Source organism: Fusarium phalaenopsidis (assembly GCF_050370095.1).
Source record: "Fusarium phalaenopsidis strain FUZ10S chromosome Unknown contig_32286, whole genome shotgun sequence".
NCBI lineage: Eukaryota > Fungi > Ascomycota > Sordariomycetes > Hypocreales > Nectriaceae > Fusarium > Fusarium phalaenopsidis.
In genome coordinates, this window is record NW_028145413.1 from 1,553,985 (window position 1) to 1,572,319 (window position 18,335).

Consider the following 18,335-nt stretch of genomic DNA (forward strand, 5'->3'; position numbering starts at 1 on the left):
CATTCACTCATGCATCGGATGGTGGACTTGAAACTAGGGTATCTTGAACTCGTGAATTGGGGCCCCTCCCTCCCATTGGCTTCTCTAGTCAAAAGTCATCTTGGTGCCTGTGTGCTTCACCACCGCGCCCGTCAATCTTGCGACAGCAATGTCCTCGGCCTCCTTGAGCGGCTTCACTCCGCCTTCGGTCTTGGCCTCGCCGTCTGCCTGGTCATTCCTCCTGGGTGGAGGTCGACCACGAGGGTTGCTGTTGCTATCATCCGCCTTCCTGTCTTTGCCGAACCGCTTCTTGTACCGCACCTGGTCGTCCTCGGCCAGCTCGATCTTGAGCTCGCGACCCAGCATTCGGTTGACCCACCACTTGCGCATCTTGTACTGCTTCTTTTGGTTCTCATCCTTGTCCTCGTCGTCCTTGAAGTCCTCCTCCGTCTCAACCTCCTCCTTGATCTTAACGAAGCCCTTGACAGCCCACGCGGCGGCGTCGGGCTCGCTGAACTTTACCCAGCCAAAGCCCTTGCACTTGCCCGTGTCCTCAAAGGTGGCCACCTTGACCCATTCGATCTCGCCGCACTTCTCAAAGTTCCTGCGCAAGTCGTCGTCGGTCGTCTTGAAGCTCATGTTTCCCACAAAAATCTTGCGGCTGGCGTTGGCCTCCTTCTTCTGCTCCTTGGCGGCCTGCGCCTTGGCCTCGGGGGTCTCTCCAACAACAACGGGCTCGGGCTCCTTCTTGGGGCGGCCCTCGAAGGACTTAGCGTCCTTGATGAGGAGCTTTCGACCGCCTATTTCTGTCTCGGAGAGCGCAATCGCGGCGACCTTGGGTCCGATGTCTGTAAAGTCGACGTAGGCGAAACCCTTGTTGGTGGGCTTGGCAGTCTTGTCGCGGCCGGGCTCTTTGTTGGTTGGGAGCTTGACTCGGGTTATCATCTCGTCGGAGATGACCTCTCCAGAATTGTCCACAAGCCACTTGCGCAGCTCGACGGACGTGAGGTAGAAGGGCAGGTTGCCAATCCAGACGCTATGCTCTGACCGGTTCGCATCCTTCTTGTCCTTGCCTTCCTTTCTCTCATCGTCGCTATCTTGCTTCGCTGGGAGGGCCTTGCCCTTCTTGAGCGCACGGCGGGCGCGCTTGGACGGCGGCTCGGGGGCGGTCAAGTCGACTTCGATCTCCTCAACATCGATCTTGCGCTTCGAAGAGGGCGTGGGCTCGGTGTCGGCCATGTCGACATCTTGGGTCGATTCGGTCTTTTCGACCTCGGCAGTCTTTTCCGCCTTGGTGACCTTTTCAGGCTTTTCGGCCTTGGACTTGGACTTCTTGTCCTTCTTCTCTTTTGTCGCCATTTCGTGCTGATTGGACTGGTTGATCTGGACGAAGCAACACGAGCCTCGAAGCGCAGGAAAATTTCCTGTCTTTCTCCTGCGATAAGATAAGAAAAGGACCTATCGGCGAATGTGGGTCCACCATCCGGAGGCTGGACCCCTGCAATTCCTCCGGATGCGGGGCATGCAAATGCCGTTTTATGAGATGTCGGATATTCAAGACATCACATACCAACCTCCTGGAACTGAAAAGACGTTGATGGACTTGAAAGAGAAAATTCTGCGACGACCTGCAGATGTTGAATTTTCCAACGCATCTTCTTGATCCCTTGGCGGTGAGTCAGAATGTCGGGACGATTGCTTTGTATAGCAGGGATCAGAGGCATCTCTACCTGCGACAAGGTGGCAGCTGGATCGACCGTCTGAAACGACAATGAATAAACAGGGAAATGCCCATGATTCAATTCACCGCACGTGTCTGAATGAGGGATGCCCCTGGAAATTCTTTGTGCTTTGACTCCCAACCCAAGGTACAACGTAACATTGCATGCGATAAAACGTGGTGGTTTCCTAGGCTCAAAGGTTCACGCCAGGAGAGTCTTGGCGTCGAGGGCGGAAATTGAAGAGTGGCTGCCAAAGACTGACGCCTCTGCAAGCAGACGATTTTGGCTGAAAGAATGCGTGTTTCGGAGGCGATTTCTTTGAGGCAAAAAAAGAAACTGGGATTGAATGGAAAAGGCCCAGCTCGTCGTGACCGCCGAAGTGTTTGGCCTAGCTCTCAATGGCCAGCGCTTACGTCGTTGCATTGAATGGGCGTTGCTAGCCACATCGTCGGTTCCTTGGACATGCGGGTGACCAAGGAGCGACGCCCGTGGATTGGCCCAGCTTGACCCGGAGCTTTCGATGGTGGCCACCAGCCCAGATGCACTTTTGTCACATCTGGCGTGGCTCAGAAGGCCCTAGTAATAAATTGTCGCAAGTACTTTTGAGAACAAAGAAACAAATCCTCCGAGTAAAGGAGCAGGCCCGCCGGATGCTACCTGGGAAAAAATTGCTGCTTCGGCGCCGACAGAAGAGTGCAGATGCAGGATGCCGAGACCGTCGCCGGCCGGAAAGACCGCCGGACGGGGTACGAATTGGGCAAGGACCCCGACCCCATCGAGCGGCCCGGGCCCAGCTGCTCCCTCAGCTCCTCAGGGTGCGTGCCTCCGTAATTTGCACTGCGGCGCCAGCAAATGACAGCCGGGACCGGCAGGCCGAGAGACCCGCCAGCCATTCCGCTGACACGTGTGCGAGGTGGCTTACGAGGCGGTATGCTTCCGCAACTCTGACAGGTGCTTTGTCATGGAGGGGAGAAGCTATCTTGCTTGTGGTGAGGGAAAGAGTCATGGCAGAGGTAGAGGTGCAATTGAATAGGTACTTCAACGCATGAAAAGAGTCCGCCTGGATGATACCTCGACAAGGTTAACCCCCACTAATCACCCACTCTCCCACGGTAGCGGCTCCGTACGACGCCATGGCCGCTCTGAACGGCGCTGAGTTGTCACGTGCGGCTAGCGATGCCCCGGGCAGCCTAGGCACCTAGCCAGCTTCTCACTGGTGGCCTGTGGGCCTCAACCTGTGGCCCAGGACACCAACCAGGACGGGCAGGCCCTTGTTAGCGAATGAGGCGCCCGTGACCCAAGCCCAGCCCGGGCCAGCCCAGGCGAAAAAACGCTAGCCCCAGACAACGGAACCAAAAACAGCCTGGGAACTCCCTCAAAGCCCAACCCAACCCCGACTCCAATCCCCGTCCGCGGGTCCTTCATCTTCCTCCACCTCACAACCTCACAAAACCCTCCTTCACGCCATCAACCCCCCCGATCGTCCTCTCTCGCCTCGACCTCAATCTCTGCAAGCCCTAGCTCGACACTTCGTCAGAACATATACCGGCCCTCGGCATCATTTCCTTTGACCTTTGATTCGCCTCGCTGGACCCCTGACTATCGCCGCCGACGGTAACTTTTGCCTTTCGACGAAACTCTCCACTTTGTGAGATTCCTGCTGCCGTCTCAGCAATCGACGACCTACATACGAACAAACATATTCGTCACCATCAAACCATCTTTATTTCCAGAAACGCTCGAATAGCGTGATTATCGTTGTCGTTTCCGGCTTATTCCCTCGTCGGCCAACGTCGAACTTGTCGGTCGAGTACCGTTCGGTGAAATACACCTCCATTCACCATGAACGTCTTGCTCTCGCCGCAACCTCCGGTTTTCCCTCATCAGCACGAAAACCATCGTCTCTCCCCCCAGCGATCCTGTGAGTTGTTCTTTTCATCCCTTTCGCTCCATCTCCCTTGGTGTTGTTTACCCCTTGGTCTTCTTTGCCACTAACCTCACCCCAGTATCACCCTTCCATAACATGGCCACCCGCAAGCGAAAAGCCGACGAAGATGGTGATGAGACCATGTCTCCTCGAAGTTCGCCCACTATCTCTTCCCGACCCCTCGCCCGCCCTTCGAAAAAGATCCGTGCCAACGAAGTTATTGGCCGACCCCTTGCTCTCCCTCGACTCCTTGAGACTCTCGATACTGCCCAGCTGAGGACTGTCCTTGAGAGGATATGCGAAAGGCATCCCGACATCGGCCACGAAGTTGTGACTGGAGCCCCTCGCCCGTCCGTTTCGTCGGTTGTTGAGGTTTTGCAGGGCTATATGGAGAAACTGAGTAACGCGGTCCCCTATGGCGAGACGAGTCCCGAATACACCTACTACCGAGTCAAGGAGCCCCTTGTGGCCTTGATTGACGCACTCTCCGACTTCACTCCCCAATTTCTCCCCCCAAACGAGACTCAGCCCACCAAGTCGCTCGAGTTCTTGAACGAGGCCACCAACATTATTCACAAGCTCCCTGACTGGGAACCCCAGACGTATCGACACCACAAGGAAAACGCATACGAGGAGATCTCCAAGGCCTGGGCTCTTGTTATTAACGAGGCAGGCAAGAGGGCTGGAGGTATCAACTTGCACAGTGGGGGATGGGACCAGATCTTGTCACGACACAACGAGCAATCTGGCGGCCGGCTCGCCTACGCCATCAATGCCATGACTACGAGTGTTGGCTGGTTGGACCCCAGTGCGAATTCCGGACCGGCTGGTGCCTCTGACCCCAATTCCATCCTCAACCAGCTGATGTCTGGCACGTACGGAGCACCTGTTCGGGTTGGACCTTGGTAGGGCAGCTCTTTGCCCAACAGACCGAAATCATGATTGCATATCGCGGCGCACCGGACGAGTCATCATTGCACATATTACGACCGCATCTTTACGACGACTTTCTTTAGGCATCATGGGGCTGGCATAGTCTTGAGGCATCCCTTTTCGTCACGGCAGGGTTGGTGGCGTTTTTTTGCGTGCATTTTTTGATATCCCTCTCCTTCACTCGCGTATAGCAGGGATCAGTGTTGGGATTTTTCTTCTATTCTACCAGTCTTGACCTTGACAGCGCGGACAGACCGCGTGTTCCTGTATGTAGACTTGCTTTAGTTTACCTGGCCATCGCCTAGGTGATACTCTCAAGCGACGATTGTGGCAGACGGTAGCTCGCCTGAAGCGGGTTGTGCTTTGCTCATGAGCGTGAGATAATTGACAGCTTTGGCAATCAACTTGTATAATTGGCTTACTTCCGCGTCATCGTGTTACGTTACCCACAGCTATGATCGAGTGACAATCCTTTGATGTGACGTCCGGAGATTTGCCTTGCACGGATATTCTATGTCCCTCCAATGACACAGACTGGCCTCAAGGAGACCGCATTGATGGTCTTGTGTAAATTTGATCCTCATCATCCTAGTGTAGACACAGGAAATGGTCCCATGTAACCGAAGTCACGCAACCGTCTGACTATTTGGTTGACTATTGGCATCTACGTGGGCAACAGGGCCATGCTATCACATCTACCGAATTGCAGGTTGAGTGCAAGCTTGGTTTATGAGCGCCGATAGTAAGTTGCGATAATACAAAGAGGTTGGCTGACATGCTGAGTTTTCTCCTGGTTGCCTACTGTAGATGGTGATTGATAAATTACGCAGTGCAGACGCATATTGATGCTGCTGTCATCGAGGCCCAGTCTGTATCTACGGCCACCGCAAATTTTCACCTACAAATGAACTTTTAAGCCCAAACAGAGGGCAAACGAGGATCCCTACCTATCTGTCTTCACCGCTCTAGACTCTGAAAAAACATATGGGGCTGTTTGTAGAGATCGGCGATCGTTGAAACGGCCATATGGAGACGGTCATGCGTGATGTTGCCGTGACTCAAACTCCGGCAATCTACATGGTCGATTTTTAAGCCTGGCATTTGAGGTATCGTTCGTCCCGTTTGGTATGAAACAGCGTGTTTCTAGAACATTGCGAATTGCTCATAAACGTACTTGTCTTGTAAATGTTGGTTCAAGTTTTGTCGCGACGAGTCTTTACATGACCGGAGGTCTCTTTCTCATGGCAGCATATTCCAAAGACATCGGCCATCCCCAGCGCTGTTCAAGAGTCACAGGATATGCCCGCGTGATGAGGGCAATCCAACCATTCTGGACCCGGTACTATTCTACTTACAACCCAAGCCAAAGCGTCAAGGGCGTCTCGAGAAAAGAGATCGAGAAACAGGTGGGGCAAGCGCGGGGGCTCCCGACGATCCGGTCTGGAAAGAGAGTGGGTCGCTGCCTGCTCTGAATCACGTGCTCTCCCGTCATCTCGCACTAAACGCGCGACTGCCTGGACGTGAACGCGTCCTCATCAATCAATATCAAGCCCGCCTCAACTGGTGAAGCTGCATCAGCGACGCTGCATCCCCGTCTCTGCCTGGGCCTCAGTTTTTGGTCTTTGATTCCAAGTCTGCTTGACTTGCTTCCTTCTCCATCTTCATGTCGAAATAAACTGCGTCAAGTGCTGAAGCATTCACCATGCCTGCGTATGTCGCTGGACGTGTCACATTCCCCTTTGACTCTCCAACTAACTAGGCTTCCAGTCCGGGCGATCAACACACGACCGTGACGAATCCCTTCGAGGAGCCGCGTCAGCGAGTTTCGGAATGGGCCGCCAAGGACATTGCTACGATTGCTGCGAAGCTTGATAAGCAGCTTGGCCCAGAATACATCTCTGCTCGTGCAGGTCCTGGTGGCACCAAGGTCCACTACCTCACCGCCGAGAAGTGCATCACGCTGGCAAACGAGGTATTTGGCTTCAACGGATGGTCATCCTCGATCCAAAATATCCAGGTCGATTTCGCCGACGAGAACCCCCAGACGCAGCGTGTCAGCATCGGTCTGTCTGTCATTGTGCGAGTTACTCTACGAGATGGCACATATCACGAAGACATCGGGTACGGATCGATTGAGAATGCAAAGGGAAAGGCGATGGCCTTTGAAAAGGCTAAGAAGGAGGGTACAACCGATGGATTGAAACGCGCCCTGAGAAACTTTGGCAACGTCCTGGGCAATTGCATCTACGACAAGGACTATGTGAAGCAAGTCACAAAAGTGAAGGCTGAACCAGTCAAGAAGTTTGACCAAGACAACCTTCATCGTCACTCAGACTTTATCAAGCGCGATGTTCCAAAGATCGAGCCCGTGGCGCCTTCCCCCCCTGTGGCTCCTACGACGACAATCGTCAAGACCGAGCCCGCGCTCCCTATGTCGGAGTCATTTGATGATTATCTCGGAGGTATACTGTCCTCGGATGGTTTTGAGGAAATCGAGGCTGAATATCTGTAGAGCTCGACGAGGCCGACTTCTGCGTGCCAGAAGATGGGCACCCGGACGAAATCATGTTGTCCACAACGATCTTGGGCCAGGGTTCAACATCGAACTCGACATCGAACTCGACGTCAAATCCGACGTCAAACAAAGCGCCTCAACGACTCCAGCAGCAACCTAACAGGTCGATTTCTGCTGGACCTGCGAGCCGCCCACCGCAGACCCCGAACCAAGGGCACCAACGCCTGGACGCCTCGAACGGAGGTCCAGCCGGGTTTTCAAACCGTCCCCAGCCCGGGGCTAGCGGTCGAACAACTCCAAACCAGAACGGAAACCCTCGACCACCGCCCAACGCGCCTCAAAATATCCCCGAAACTGTAGGGTTCTTTTCTGCCAAGGCCGTCAACCAGCTCCCCGAGTCTACGCTGCAAGGGTCGACTAATGCTCGCCTTGCGGTGCCACATGGCCAACAAGCCTTCAACCCCAAAGCAGAAAGCCCGTCCATCCGGAAGACTCCAGGTATCGATCATAACTCATCCAAGCCTCTCGGGAGGAACGGTCAGCATGTTCCCCCACCTAGCAGCCAGGCGAGCCGTGCGCCACATTCCAACACGAGCAGCTTCACCCCTGTGCGCCCATCCATGCCGAGCTCTCAGAGCTCCCGGGGAAATGTCGTGAACCCTTCGCTAGATCATACTCGTCGAATTGGTGCACCAGGTGGCTCAGGTAGTCCCCTGGCTAACCGAGGATCGTACCGACCACCAACTATCAAACGACCGGCGCCTGCTGACGGAAGACCTCCTTTGGCTGATCTCCCTGCGAACGGCAGTGGATCGACAGGCGCTTCTACAGTGAATGGGGTGGAAGCAAAGAGGCAGAAGATGGCGTAGACGTTGAAACTGGGACCCGGGTTCGGAAAGGATGGGAATGGCATCACGGAGTCGGGCGCATCGGTATGGAAAGGGATTCATCATTTGCAAGGAGCTTAGGTCTGGGATTGTTATGGTATTCGAGAAAGCAGTAGGGAATGGCTGGGAGCCTGGGATTGGCCAGCAGAAAGCTGGCATTTGTCTCTAGAACTGCTATACAGACAATGTATTCATGATATCAACACTTTGTGAGCTCCAGTATAGCCTCACATTGGTTCTGTATAAACTGTGAGGTTCGACATTGAGTTGGATATGATGCAATTGTGCAACTCTTTCTATTTTACATTGGTTTAGTCCATTACATCCATGGCCACAGGTCCTGTCTCATCACCAGTTGATATATCCAATACAAGTGAGACGGGCCCCTTTTATACACATACACGGACCTTATTTTGAGGTGAGCTTGGCCAGCCCAGAACGAGCCTGCTTGGCTGCTTGAGGAAAGTCAAACTTGGTCGCCATGTCAATACACTGGTTGTACTTCTTGCGAGCCAGGTCATTGTTGCCCAGCATAGCAGCAACGTCGCCCCAGTTGCAGAGGGCGACGGCACAAGCCTCATCACACTCAGGTGTACGTTCACTGCCCTGAACATCCTTGGCATGGACGTAGGCATTCTTGGCCCAGTTCTGAGCGGCCTCAAGACACTCTTTCCTGGTGGCAGGCATGGCCGGGTCGTGCAGCTCCTTGATTACATCCGACGTCTCGCCGGCGCTGATGGGGACGAAGATGGGGTGCTGAGCGAAGCTGGCGGCGAGGTTGTTCATGATGACGGCGCGGTGGCAGGGGACCTCACAGAGGCGAAGGGCCTGGAAGAAGAGGGGGATGGCGAGGTGGAACTGGGACTTGCGCTCGTAGTCGCGGCCCAGGGACTCCATGGCGCCGCCCATCTGCTCCGGGTTGAGCCAATCACCCTCACCAGGCTTCACGCCGTCGTCCTTGCGGCGGCGGTACTCCTTGAGGGCGGTCTCGACGGCCCAGATGAGGTGCTTTTGCGAGTTGTCGGGTTCGAGGACATGTTCGTCGGCGTAAAGCTCTCCGAGCTTGATGGCGATTCCAACAGTCTTGGTGAGCAGTCGTTGACGCTTATGCCAGAGGCTCTCCGGCACAAAGTCTTCGTCCTTGTTCTCTGATTCGGTAGTAGGGGTAGCATCGTTGGCGGCGACAGCGGCCTCAGTGGCATCAGCGGTCTCCGATGGTGCCTTGAGGAGTCTGCCCTCATCACTGACTCGGCCATCCTTGACAGAGTGCTCCATTACACTAATCCACTTGTTGCAGTCGGCCAAAACACCCTCCAAGACCTGCAGAGATCCGGTATAGTTTGAAATCAGCTGGAGCCAGTGGGCAGTCTGAAGACGAATGCCGAGAACCTCGTCGGAGAAGGGATCCAGGCCATGTTCGGCGCACTGCTCCATGGCACGCTTGTAGTATTTGAGGGCGAGCTCGGCATCGGGGCTAATGTTGGTATAGTACAGGGCGCGTCGCAGGGAGTTGGCGATGGGCTTAGGGTATCTCGTGAATTGGTAGTGGTAGAAGTAGGTGAAGTAGAGGTAGACAGTGTAGCCGGCGATGACGGAGACGACGCCAAGTCTTTATTTTCTGTTAGCCGCGCATGAATACGGGGACATGTAAGTCACGTACATAAACAATCCCAGCGTTGTAGCTCCGGGACTCTGGCGAAAGGCTGTCTTGATGCCTGTCGGGCTCATAGCCACGACCAGACTGCGCAGACCAGCACCAAGGGCCCGGCCGGCGAATTGGCGAAAGGTGATCTGAGGCTGAGGCGGCTGGCTCTTCTTGGGCAGCTGATTCCTCTTGGCCTCGAGTTCCTTGTCCGAGCCATCAGCGGACGCATTGGCCTTCGGGCCGGTGGTCTGGAATCGGCGCTGGTCCGGCCGGAGCGGGATGACGGCGCGGAAGCTGAGGTTGACGGAGCGCGACCGGAGGTGGACGGAGAGCAGACCCGAAGTCGCATGCTGCAGGCATCTCCCACGAAGGGGCCTCAGCGAGGCGACGGCCGAGACCGACATGGCTGGCCTGCTACGGAAAGCAATGGACAGGCGATGGTCGGGGGGCAATCCCACGTATGATGAGGGGCGAGGTTTTTGGTGATGTCGTAAACCATGAAAAGCTGCAAGTCGTCTAATGGATCCATCTGGCCATGACGGCTACGCACGGGCCAACCTCGGCGAATGCTGGCCCGTGCGTTTCCAATCAGGCAAGCACTAACGGACGCTGTGGCCGAGGCTCATTGACCTTGGAAGGCGGGAGGGGGGAGCCCTGTAGTTAGCGATCCTTTTGGTGGGGGCCCGGGGGAAACAGCCCAAACGATGGCATATGACGGAATCTTTAAAGCTCTCACACTCTGTCTCTTCTTGTCCTCACTCACAACCCATTCACTCAATCATCTTGTTCATTCTCTACACTCATCACCATGTCTGGAAAGTTCGAGCCCAAGGTCCCCGTGAACCTGAATCCCCCCAAGGACGATCCCATCTCTCCGGAGGAGCTTGCTGCAGCTGACGGTACGGCCATGTCCCCCGCCATGATGAGGAGTCTCAAACCTCAATGAACTCTCTGCAAATGTTGAACCTGAGCTAACTCGATGACAGGTAGAGATGGCGGCAAGTGCTACGTGGCCATCAAGGTATGTCAAGACGCATGCACCGTACAACTCGTCCTCTCCGAGGGACACGGCTGAACCATCTGGAATGAATTAGGGCAAGGTCTACGATGTCACGGGCAACAAGGCCTACCAACCAGGAGGATCATACAACGGTAATTCTCTACGTTTCCTATGACCCGAATCCGCTAACACTGCTATTCTAGTGTTTGCTGGCAAGGACGCCTCGAGGGCGCTGGGAAAGACCTCGACCAAGCCCGAGGACGCGCGCCCAGACTGGCAGGATCTGGATGATAAGGAAAAGGGCGTCCTCAACGACTGGGTCACGTTCTTCTCCAAGCGGTACAACGTCGTCGGCGTCGTGGAGGGCGCCACAAACATGGATTGACTAGCCGAGTTGCCTCCGAGCGTCCAAGTCAAGCTGTAGATTTTCCCAACTTGAGCCCCCCTTCCCTTTGGTGCCTCGTGTGCAGTGCAATCACCTAGCTTGTCTGATTTATTTCTCCGCTGCTGTGAGCCTTGTGGAGTGCGAGACCACCTGGAACATCTTTGATCTCGTTGTTGCTCGCCATGTGGTGGTCAGGGGACATATGAGCTGACGGGAAGTTACAATGCTTTGTTTTAGTATGGATCTGTCAACTTGTGCTATTGCTTTTTTACTGGGACTCGACATCATCATACGACGACAGGATCCATCATGTTGATACGAAACTACATCTTGGGAACCCACGGTCTGTGCTTGGAACCCCCATCTCCAGGTCACACCCCAGATGGGGATGCACCACAGACGTTACCCCTTTCAGAGGCTGAATGCAAACCAGTTCCCACACGGTTCCTAGCTTTCTCATGCCGGCATCGTAGCACAAGCCGGGCCGCAGGTCTCTCCTCCCGCGGGCCAACCACCGCGCTCCTGGCTCTCCTGGGCACCGATGATGACTCCATGCTTGGGAGCCGAAGCACAGCAGGGGACACACACTCTCCAGACCTGACAGGTACGTTCCACATGGCCAAGTTCTTACGTGTTTGCAATCGAGAAAACCCCCGTGGCAAGATTTCTAGCTATCGTTGATGTGTAACCGCGCGAGGTCCTCGACGACCCGGGTCACGGGTCTGCACGGCTCGCATGTGTACCGGGTTTAGAGCAAGCCCCGAAATGATTTAACTGCGTACATATATATAAAGGAACACACGATGGACCGTAAACGGCCGACCTCCCAGATGTAGCCTTTCCCCCTTAGCTTGACCGGCCTAGAGCATGGTCACTCGTCTTCCCACCCACCGCCATTACCAAACTGATGTACCTGTTCAAGAACCTGACTGCTGAGAACCCTGGCTAGGCATATGCTGGCCGCCCTGGTAGTTGTGCTGCCCCTGAATTTCCATAGCCTGCCACGCAGCTGCACAGTCATCGCAAGGCACGCACTGCCGCCACGAGCTCCGGAGAACCTTGACACCGAAGCATTGGTGGTTGGGGTCGTTGCGAGCAAAGTGGCAGTATGACTTGAGCCGCAACGTAGAATGGTTGCATAGAAAGAGGAATTCTTCCCAATCGCACATGTTGGGTGTTTGAGGGGATTGGGTGAGGGGATTGGATGATGAGTATCTAGGTTATCAAGGTTAAATAGAGCTGGGTATGGAAGTATCGGTCGCTTACGATGTGCGATTGTGCTTCAGGGCCTTGTATATAGGGATGGAAGATGGTGGCAGGGCTGAATCTAGAGCGTAGAGTATATAGTACGGTTGCGAATTGAAGGAACTCTCTCTTGAAGAGGATGAGCAAGAAGAGTCCGATGAGGCAGGACTCGAGACCTTTATAGCCGTGATGAGTCTGCCTTGACGTCAAGAGCCATCTCTCCGAAGACATGTATGTCCTGGTAGTTGCTGGTCGCTGGTTCCTGTGGCAGTCGCCCACACGTTGAACAACCAGCGAGGGGCGACATGGTTACAGATCCAACAGTCTCTGGGCTGACCCAGCATCTCATGCAAGGAATTTTGGTGGCACATGCGGTATTCTGGTTCAATGGGATCACTTTCCAAGTGTAGAAGTTCTCGTCGCCACGTTCCTGGCAACGTCCTTCTAAAAGGAGCATGTTGCAGGTGGACGAACGCAGATATCCGGGGGAAACGTGGGGAGGAGGGGCCAGGGACTCGATACTCAGGTCGCACAGTGTCGTTTGTGGCAGTTTGATAGAGATTGTAGATGGCGTCGAGAGTGGTAGCTGACAGCTGGGGTCCTGTACTGCGTTTACGAGTATGAGGGGTGTCCAGGCACATGGTGCTTGGGGATGAATATTTGGCCTTGGCTTCAAGGGCATCCCCACTGAGGCTCATGTCGATGAGGCAGACCGCAAGCAATTTGTTTAAGAGGCGTCCAATGGCATCAACGCGTAGGCATCTCCTGTAAATGAGTCACTGAAATCATGTACGGTACGCGACTCGACATGCACAAGGACATGCATGCGCGATCGATAGATGCCCCATATCAAGATGAAGCCAGCTCGGCTCAGGGGCGGTCTCCAAGAATGAATCCACGGGAGGATGCAGAAAAAGTTTGGCTAACAAACGGAGCCGATGCAGGCATCCCACTCAGGCTTGTCGGAGGCGTCGATGGGAAAAGAGAAAAGAACAGGAAGAGAGGGTAAGAGAAGCAGGTGTCCGTTAGTGTGGTTTGTTCAGGTGGGAGAAGAGACAACAACCGAGATGTCATGTCTTTTGTCAAGGTGAGATGGCATCCATGGCATGACATCAGGGCCATCAGAGACACGCATGATGCAGTTGTCGATGCCACTGGGCACTTGAAGTTTGGATAGGAGACAATAAGACGTTGCCAATGAGAGACGAGAAAGGAGAGACCCAATCAAAGGGCTGCCGCGACAGATGCCGGCAAGATGGTGATTCCTGACTGGAGATGACCTGCCCAGGTACGCAGTTGCGGAGGTTAGTTTGACCTCGTGCATGGTCGGAATTTCCAACAGACGATGGGATCAGAAATTCCCACAATTGTGTTGGAATGGGTCGCATTCTGTGGATGGAAAAGATGGGTGGGTGGCGCAGCTCTGATGAGCCTCGTCGGAGGTTTGGGCTCTAGACAGAGAATTGCCGAGTTGGTAGTGGTGGTGGTGGCTCATGGGCCTGCCAAGATTGCACATTGCGCCCAAGCATCGTGAGATTTCTCAAATGGGGACGAGGAATTGAAGAGGAGTAAATACACAAGTGTGCGAGTAACTCATCAAATGTATGAGAATGAATGAATGGATGGATGAAATGCGGTGGTGGATCCCCTCTATTCCGCATTTTTCATGGCTTGAGCCGCATCCTCGTGGTTCGCAAAAAGGCTTCCATGGTCCTTCTCTGCCTTGCGGTTGCCTTATAACGTCTTGGGTTGAAACTGGCTCCTGATTGGTCACACACGCTTCGTGATTTGGTGCAACGCCTCCAAAAGTGAGGCGGCCCAGCGCAAAACCGTCCATCCTCCTCCCTCAAAGAACATGAACTGTCGTGCATGGATGGAGCCCAACAATTCTCATTCATCTTGGACCTGATTCATCGCTGTTTGGGATCGAGTCCTATCCCCCCTTCCCCCTTTTTCTCCTTTTCTTTCGCCCTCTGCCGCTTGCTCGTCCGCCACTTCCTGCCTCGTTCATTCTTGTCATCTCTCACTGGCTTCCTTCCTTGCAACAAGGTACCTTGCTTAGGTAGCCCATGACGCGAAGCTTCAACTCCCTGACCTCATACTCGCTCCGCGAACCTTGACTCGACGCCTTTCGACCCCCAGCCTTCAAGCGCCATCGTTGCATCTCATCAGACTGCCTAGCATTCAGCATATAGCTTATACCATCACACAGCCTATACAGCCTAGCATAGCACAGCACAACACAGCACAACACAGCGCTCGTCATCACACTCAATCGTCGAACCTGGATCCCTCCCTGAAACCAACCCCCGCACCTAATGAGGCTCTGCGATCCCGCTCCTCCGGTCTTGGGCTACCTGTATGCTTTTTTCTGTTGATTCTTGGATTTGGAAACCCTGCGTACCACTTGGCCTGCTTGTTTGCAATGTCTTGAGCCTTTGGCCCTCGACAATATCCCTTCAAACTACTACGGAAAACCATCTGCACCCCTTTCCGCGGTCTAGTCTCTGCATCTTGCTGTCCTTTGTTTTGTTGCATCTCCGTCCATTCTCCTCCTCACTCCCCAATCCATGTCTTGCACAGCCAACGAACAGTCCCTCAAACACCACCTCTAATGCCCCTCGTTGCTCTTCTTGCCCTTACTCCTCACCCCTTGTGGGATGGCCGGTTGAGTCCGTACAACGTCCCAGCCAGACGCTGACCTCGAGGCATGAGTAGTTGACCGACTCTTACTTCCTCGTTCCTAGCAACATTGTTACAGCCTCGCACCCTCGTATTAGCAACCTCCCTCGTTCATGAGGGCCAGTGTTTCTCGGTATACAGTACGAGACCAACACCAGGATAGCCATACTCTTCCTCACCTGTAACTATACCGGGTTTCTCTGGACAATATCTTTACCATGAACAACTACAATCCTTCTTTGGGCCGAGGCAGAGGTGTCAACAACTCCTCCCAGGCGCCCCAACAAAGCTCAATCTTGAGCCCCTTTCCCCAGTCAAGACCTCAAGCCGGAGTACCCTCCCACTGGAACTGGGGTAATGCTCCTTGGTCACATCTAGCCTTCTCTGGTACCTCCAACGATAGCCAAACTCACCAGCAAATCCTTGGCGCTTCCGGTTTCGAGTTCCCTGGTCAGAACTACCGGAATAAGCCCATATCCGAGTGTGAAACCTTGCCAGATTCCACCTATGGAAGCGGTCTGACCCAGAGCAATGCCAATATCTCCAGCTATGGCGAGGATCCCGACCCCGAGTCCAACGCTGAGGCCCAGCTTGTTGGGAGGGATCTACAATCCCTCCAGCTGCAGACCCAATCTGCAGCCGATGATTCTCCCTTCTCCCCATGGAACCGCCCTCACCCTCCTGCGAGCATTGCCACGGCCCCAGTCAAGGGAGAACGGCTTCACCCGTGTACCAAATGCCCCAAACAATGCAGGACCAAGTCCGAGTTGAGGTAGGTCTGGTAACTCTCAATATGAGGAAATACCCGACTCATGTTTATTAGAAAGCACATGCTGAAGCATACCCTGCCCTACCACTGCGATGTCCGTGGGTGCTCACGCGACAAAGGTTTCACCTCTAGGAACGACCTCGACAGACACAAGAGGACCGTCCACGCGGATCGCTCAGTAGCCGGTCGTTTTTTCGTGTGTACTCTTGATGGCTGCGCCAAGAAGAAACACAAGCTCTGGCCGAGGGCAGATAACTTCCGGTGCCACCTCTCACGCGTGCATGGAAAACAGTACCGCGCTGATGATGACCTCACCGAGTATGTTTATCGGTATGTTCAAGTCCCACCCATCTCATCCTCCCAACTATTGCTTAAACATGCCAGCTCTCCACCTCCATCGCAAGATCTCCAGGGTGTGGGAGGATCTGCTATGGAGTACATGCCGAGCCAGGGCTCTCATTTTGCTCTCCCTCCCTCATCCGAGATCATCATGCCACCCAATTTCCGCGACCCGTATGGTGAAGAATCGAGGCGTCGGACCTCGCAGCTTCAGACCAACAATGAGTTCTTGCCTCGGATCTCGACTTCAGTCTCCTTTGACCGAGACTCATCCAACCTCGCCCCCGTCCAAGAAGGCGATGGGCTTTGCATTGCTCCAGGCTACTTGAACGGGGCGGCCTCGAACACCGGAATTTCCCTTTCCCCCACTGGATGGCAGCCCTCAAATCCCAGTGAACAGAACCTTTCTGGAGGTAGCCACAGTGCTTTTGGATCTGAACCACAGGGTACCGCTCCATCTATGGCCATGGAAGACACATCCCGGGATAATCAATCGGATATCGGGGTGTCTGGCACACAAAGCTCGAATACCGAAGGCCAAGAGCCCGAGCAACCCGATGTCAGGATGACAGATGCAGATGACACCCCTGCTGCAACGTCAACTCCACGAGGACAGGCTGCAAAGGACTCGTCCAGTCCAAGCCGAGAATCAGTGAAGGCTGTCCTGGACAGGATTCCCAAAGACTTGATCGAGAACTACCTGAAAGTCAAAGACGGCTCTGCTGGATCCAAGGATGATGCCACAAAGGAGGATACGGCCGCCGGCAAGGGCCAGAATCAAATGCATAAATGTTCAGAGTGTCCAAAGACGTTCTCCAGGCAGTGTGAGCTCAAGTAAGTACCGGCCATCCTGGTCCATTCAGCGTCCACTATACTAACACGCACCCTTAGAAAGCATCTTAAGAGGCACTCTAAGCCGTACGGTTGCACGTTCCCCAACTGTCGAAAGGTTTTCGGCAGCAAGAATGACTGGAAGAGACACGAAAGCATCCAACACTACCAGCTCGAGACGTGGAACTGTGACCATCCCAAGCCAAATTCGACAGAGGTATGCGGAAAGGTCTGCCACCGCCGCGAGAGTTTCCGGAATCATCTTACAAAGGAGCACGCCATCTCAGACTCGACCGCGATCGAGGAGAAGCTCGACTGCTGCCGGAAAGGACGTCACTGCGATGTCAAGTTCTGGTGCGGCTTCTGCGTCGAGATCATTGAAATCACCGAGGCTGAGAATGCATGGGCCAAGCGATGTGATCACATCGATGATCACTTCTGTGGCCGCGGACAGCCCCTAAAGCGCATCACCGAGTGGAAGCACGAAGATCCAAAGGACAACGAGGCCAGCCCAACTCGTGAGACCGAGCCGGACTCCCCACCGCAGTCTTCCACTTCCAACACGGGCCCCAAGTCCCCAAATAGCTCTACGCCAACTGCAGAGGCCAAGAACACCCCAACTCAATACATATGGGTTTGCGTGAGTCTTAACCCGTCCTCACCGCATAAATAGAACCTAGCTAACCCCAACAAACAGTGCAACTGTAGTGAATACCACAACTATACGAGCAGAACAATAGGCTGCTGCTTCGGCTGCAACCACAACCGTTGTACGGGTTGCAAGATCAGCGGGGTGTCCGTCGAGAACGAGCGACTGGATTTGGGCTAAACGCTATCTTCCGGCAAGGACGAATTATTTTTCCTTCTTCTTTTCTTCTTGGGCTTTTTGGTTGGAGAAATGGGCGGCCGCGCAGGCTGAGTGATGGTTTGATTACTGCTTTGATGATATGGACGGATAGATATACGACGGATGATATACCCTACCTGCTACCTGGCGTGTTTGGATACAATGGTTGAGGAAGACAGAAAAGGGGAGGCCAGCGATTTGGGCGAGTTTTTTCTACTACTATATGATTTATGACGACTTCTTTTCCTTTGTTGAGTTGGGCATTCTGTTGTTTAGTTAGTCACTCGCAAAGACATGGAGTGTTGAGCACAGGAACAAAGAATACAGGTTTTGTTTAACGCAACATTGACATTGGAGCACATGCTGTACAACGCGGTAAACCCATTTACTTTGCAATTTAATAATGTGCGGTGTGTATTACCCCTCGTCCTCCCAGCTGAGGCTATCCCGACATGCAGACTTACAGAAGCGGCACCTGATAATGCCGGCGGCAAGGATGAGCGTGGATGGGATCCTTGCCCCCTGATTACTATACATGCCACTTATGCTTTGATTCCTGTCATGATTTCCTGTGGGCGAGATTGGCAAGGGCAGGCATAGGCGCCGGCATGAGGGAAACCGGGCCTCGGG

The 18,335-nt window shown here is 54.1% G+C and overlaps 6 protein-coding genes across 6 annotated transcripts; 4 read left to right on the forward strand and 2 right to left on the reverse strand.

Annotated features, from left to right (window-relative positions):
* Positions 1–84: 84 nt before the first annotated feature.
* LRP88_02810 (uncharacterized protein) lies at positions 85–1,338 on the reverse strand (the record flags this gene model as incomplete). Its single annotated transcript, XM_083239449.1, has 1 exon — positions 85–1,338. One exon carries the CDS (start codon positions 1,336–1,338, stop codon positions 85–87), a length of 1,254 nt encoding a protein of 417 aa, XP_083104579.1.
* A 2,385-nt stretch (positions 1,339–3,723) lies between these two features.
* Positions 3,724–4,536, forward strand: LRP88_02811 (Cut8 six-helix bundle-domain-containing protein; the record flags this gene model as incomplete). The annotated part of the gene is made up of 1 exon (XM_083239450.1): positions 3,724–4,536. One exon carries the CDS (start codon positions 3,724–3,726, stop codon positions 4,534–4,536), a length of 813 nt encoding a protein of 270 aa, XP_083104580.1.
* A 1,726-nt stretch (positions 4,537–6,262) lies between these two features.
* LRP88_02812 (RAD52 DNA repair protein RADC) lies at positions 6,263–7,944 on the forward strand (the record flags this gene model as incomplete). Its single annotated transcript, XM_083239451.1, has 3 exons — positions 6,263–6,270; positions 6,328–7,022; positions 7,073–7,944. 3 exons carry the CDS (start codon positions 6,263–6,265, stop codon positions 7,942–7,944), a joined length of 1,575 nt encoding a protein of 524 aa, XP_083104581.1.
* Positions 7,945–8,370: 426 nt separating this feature from the next.
* On the reverse strand, positions 8,371–10,011 carry LRP88_02813 (uncharacterized protein; the record flags this gene model as incomplete). The annotated part of the gene is made up of 2 exons (XM_083239452.1): positions 8,371–9,571; positions 9,623–10,011. 2 exons carry the CDS (start codon positions 10,009–10,011, stop codon positions 8,371–8,373), a joined length of 1,590 nt encoding a protein of 529 aa, XP_083104582.1.
* Positions 10,012–10,415: 404 nt separating this feature from the next.
* LRP88_02814 (cytochrome b5-like heme/steroid binding domain-containing protein) lies at positions 10,416–10,992 on the forward strand (the record flags this gene model as incomplete). The annotated part of the gene is made up of 4 exons (XM_083239453.1): positions 10,416–10,536; positions 10,594–10,628; positions 10,702–10,759; positions 10,811–10,992. 4 exons carry the CDS (start codon positions 10,416–10,418, stop codon positions 10,990–10,992), a joined length of 396 nt encoding a protein of 131 aa, XP_083104583.1.
* A 4,145-nt stretch (positions 10,993–15,137) lies between these two features.
* On the forward strand, positions 15,138–17,687 carry LRP88_02815 (C2H2-type zinc finger protein; the record flags this gene model as incomplete). Its single annotated transcript, XM_083239454.1, has 5 exons — positions 15,138–15,691; positions 15,743–16,018; positions 16,073–16,861; positions 16,919–17,498; positions 17,556–17,687. 5 exons carry the CDS (start codon positions 15,138–15,140, stop codon positions 17,685–17,687), a joined length of 2,331 nt encoding a protein of 776 aa, XP_083104584.1.
* Between the last annotated feature and the right edge of the window lie 648 nt (positions 17,688–18,335).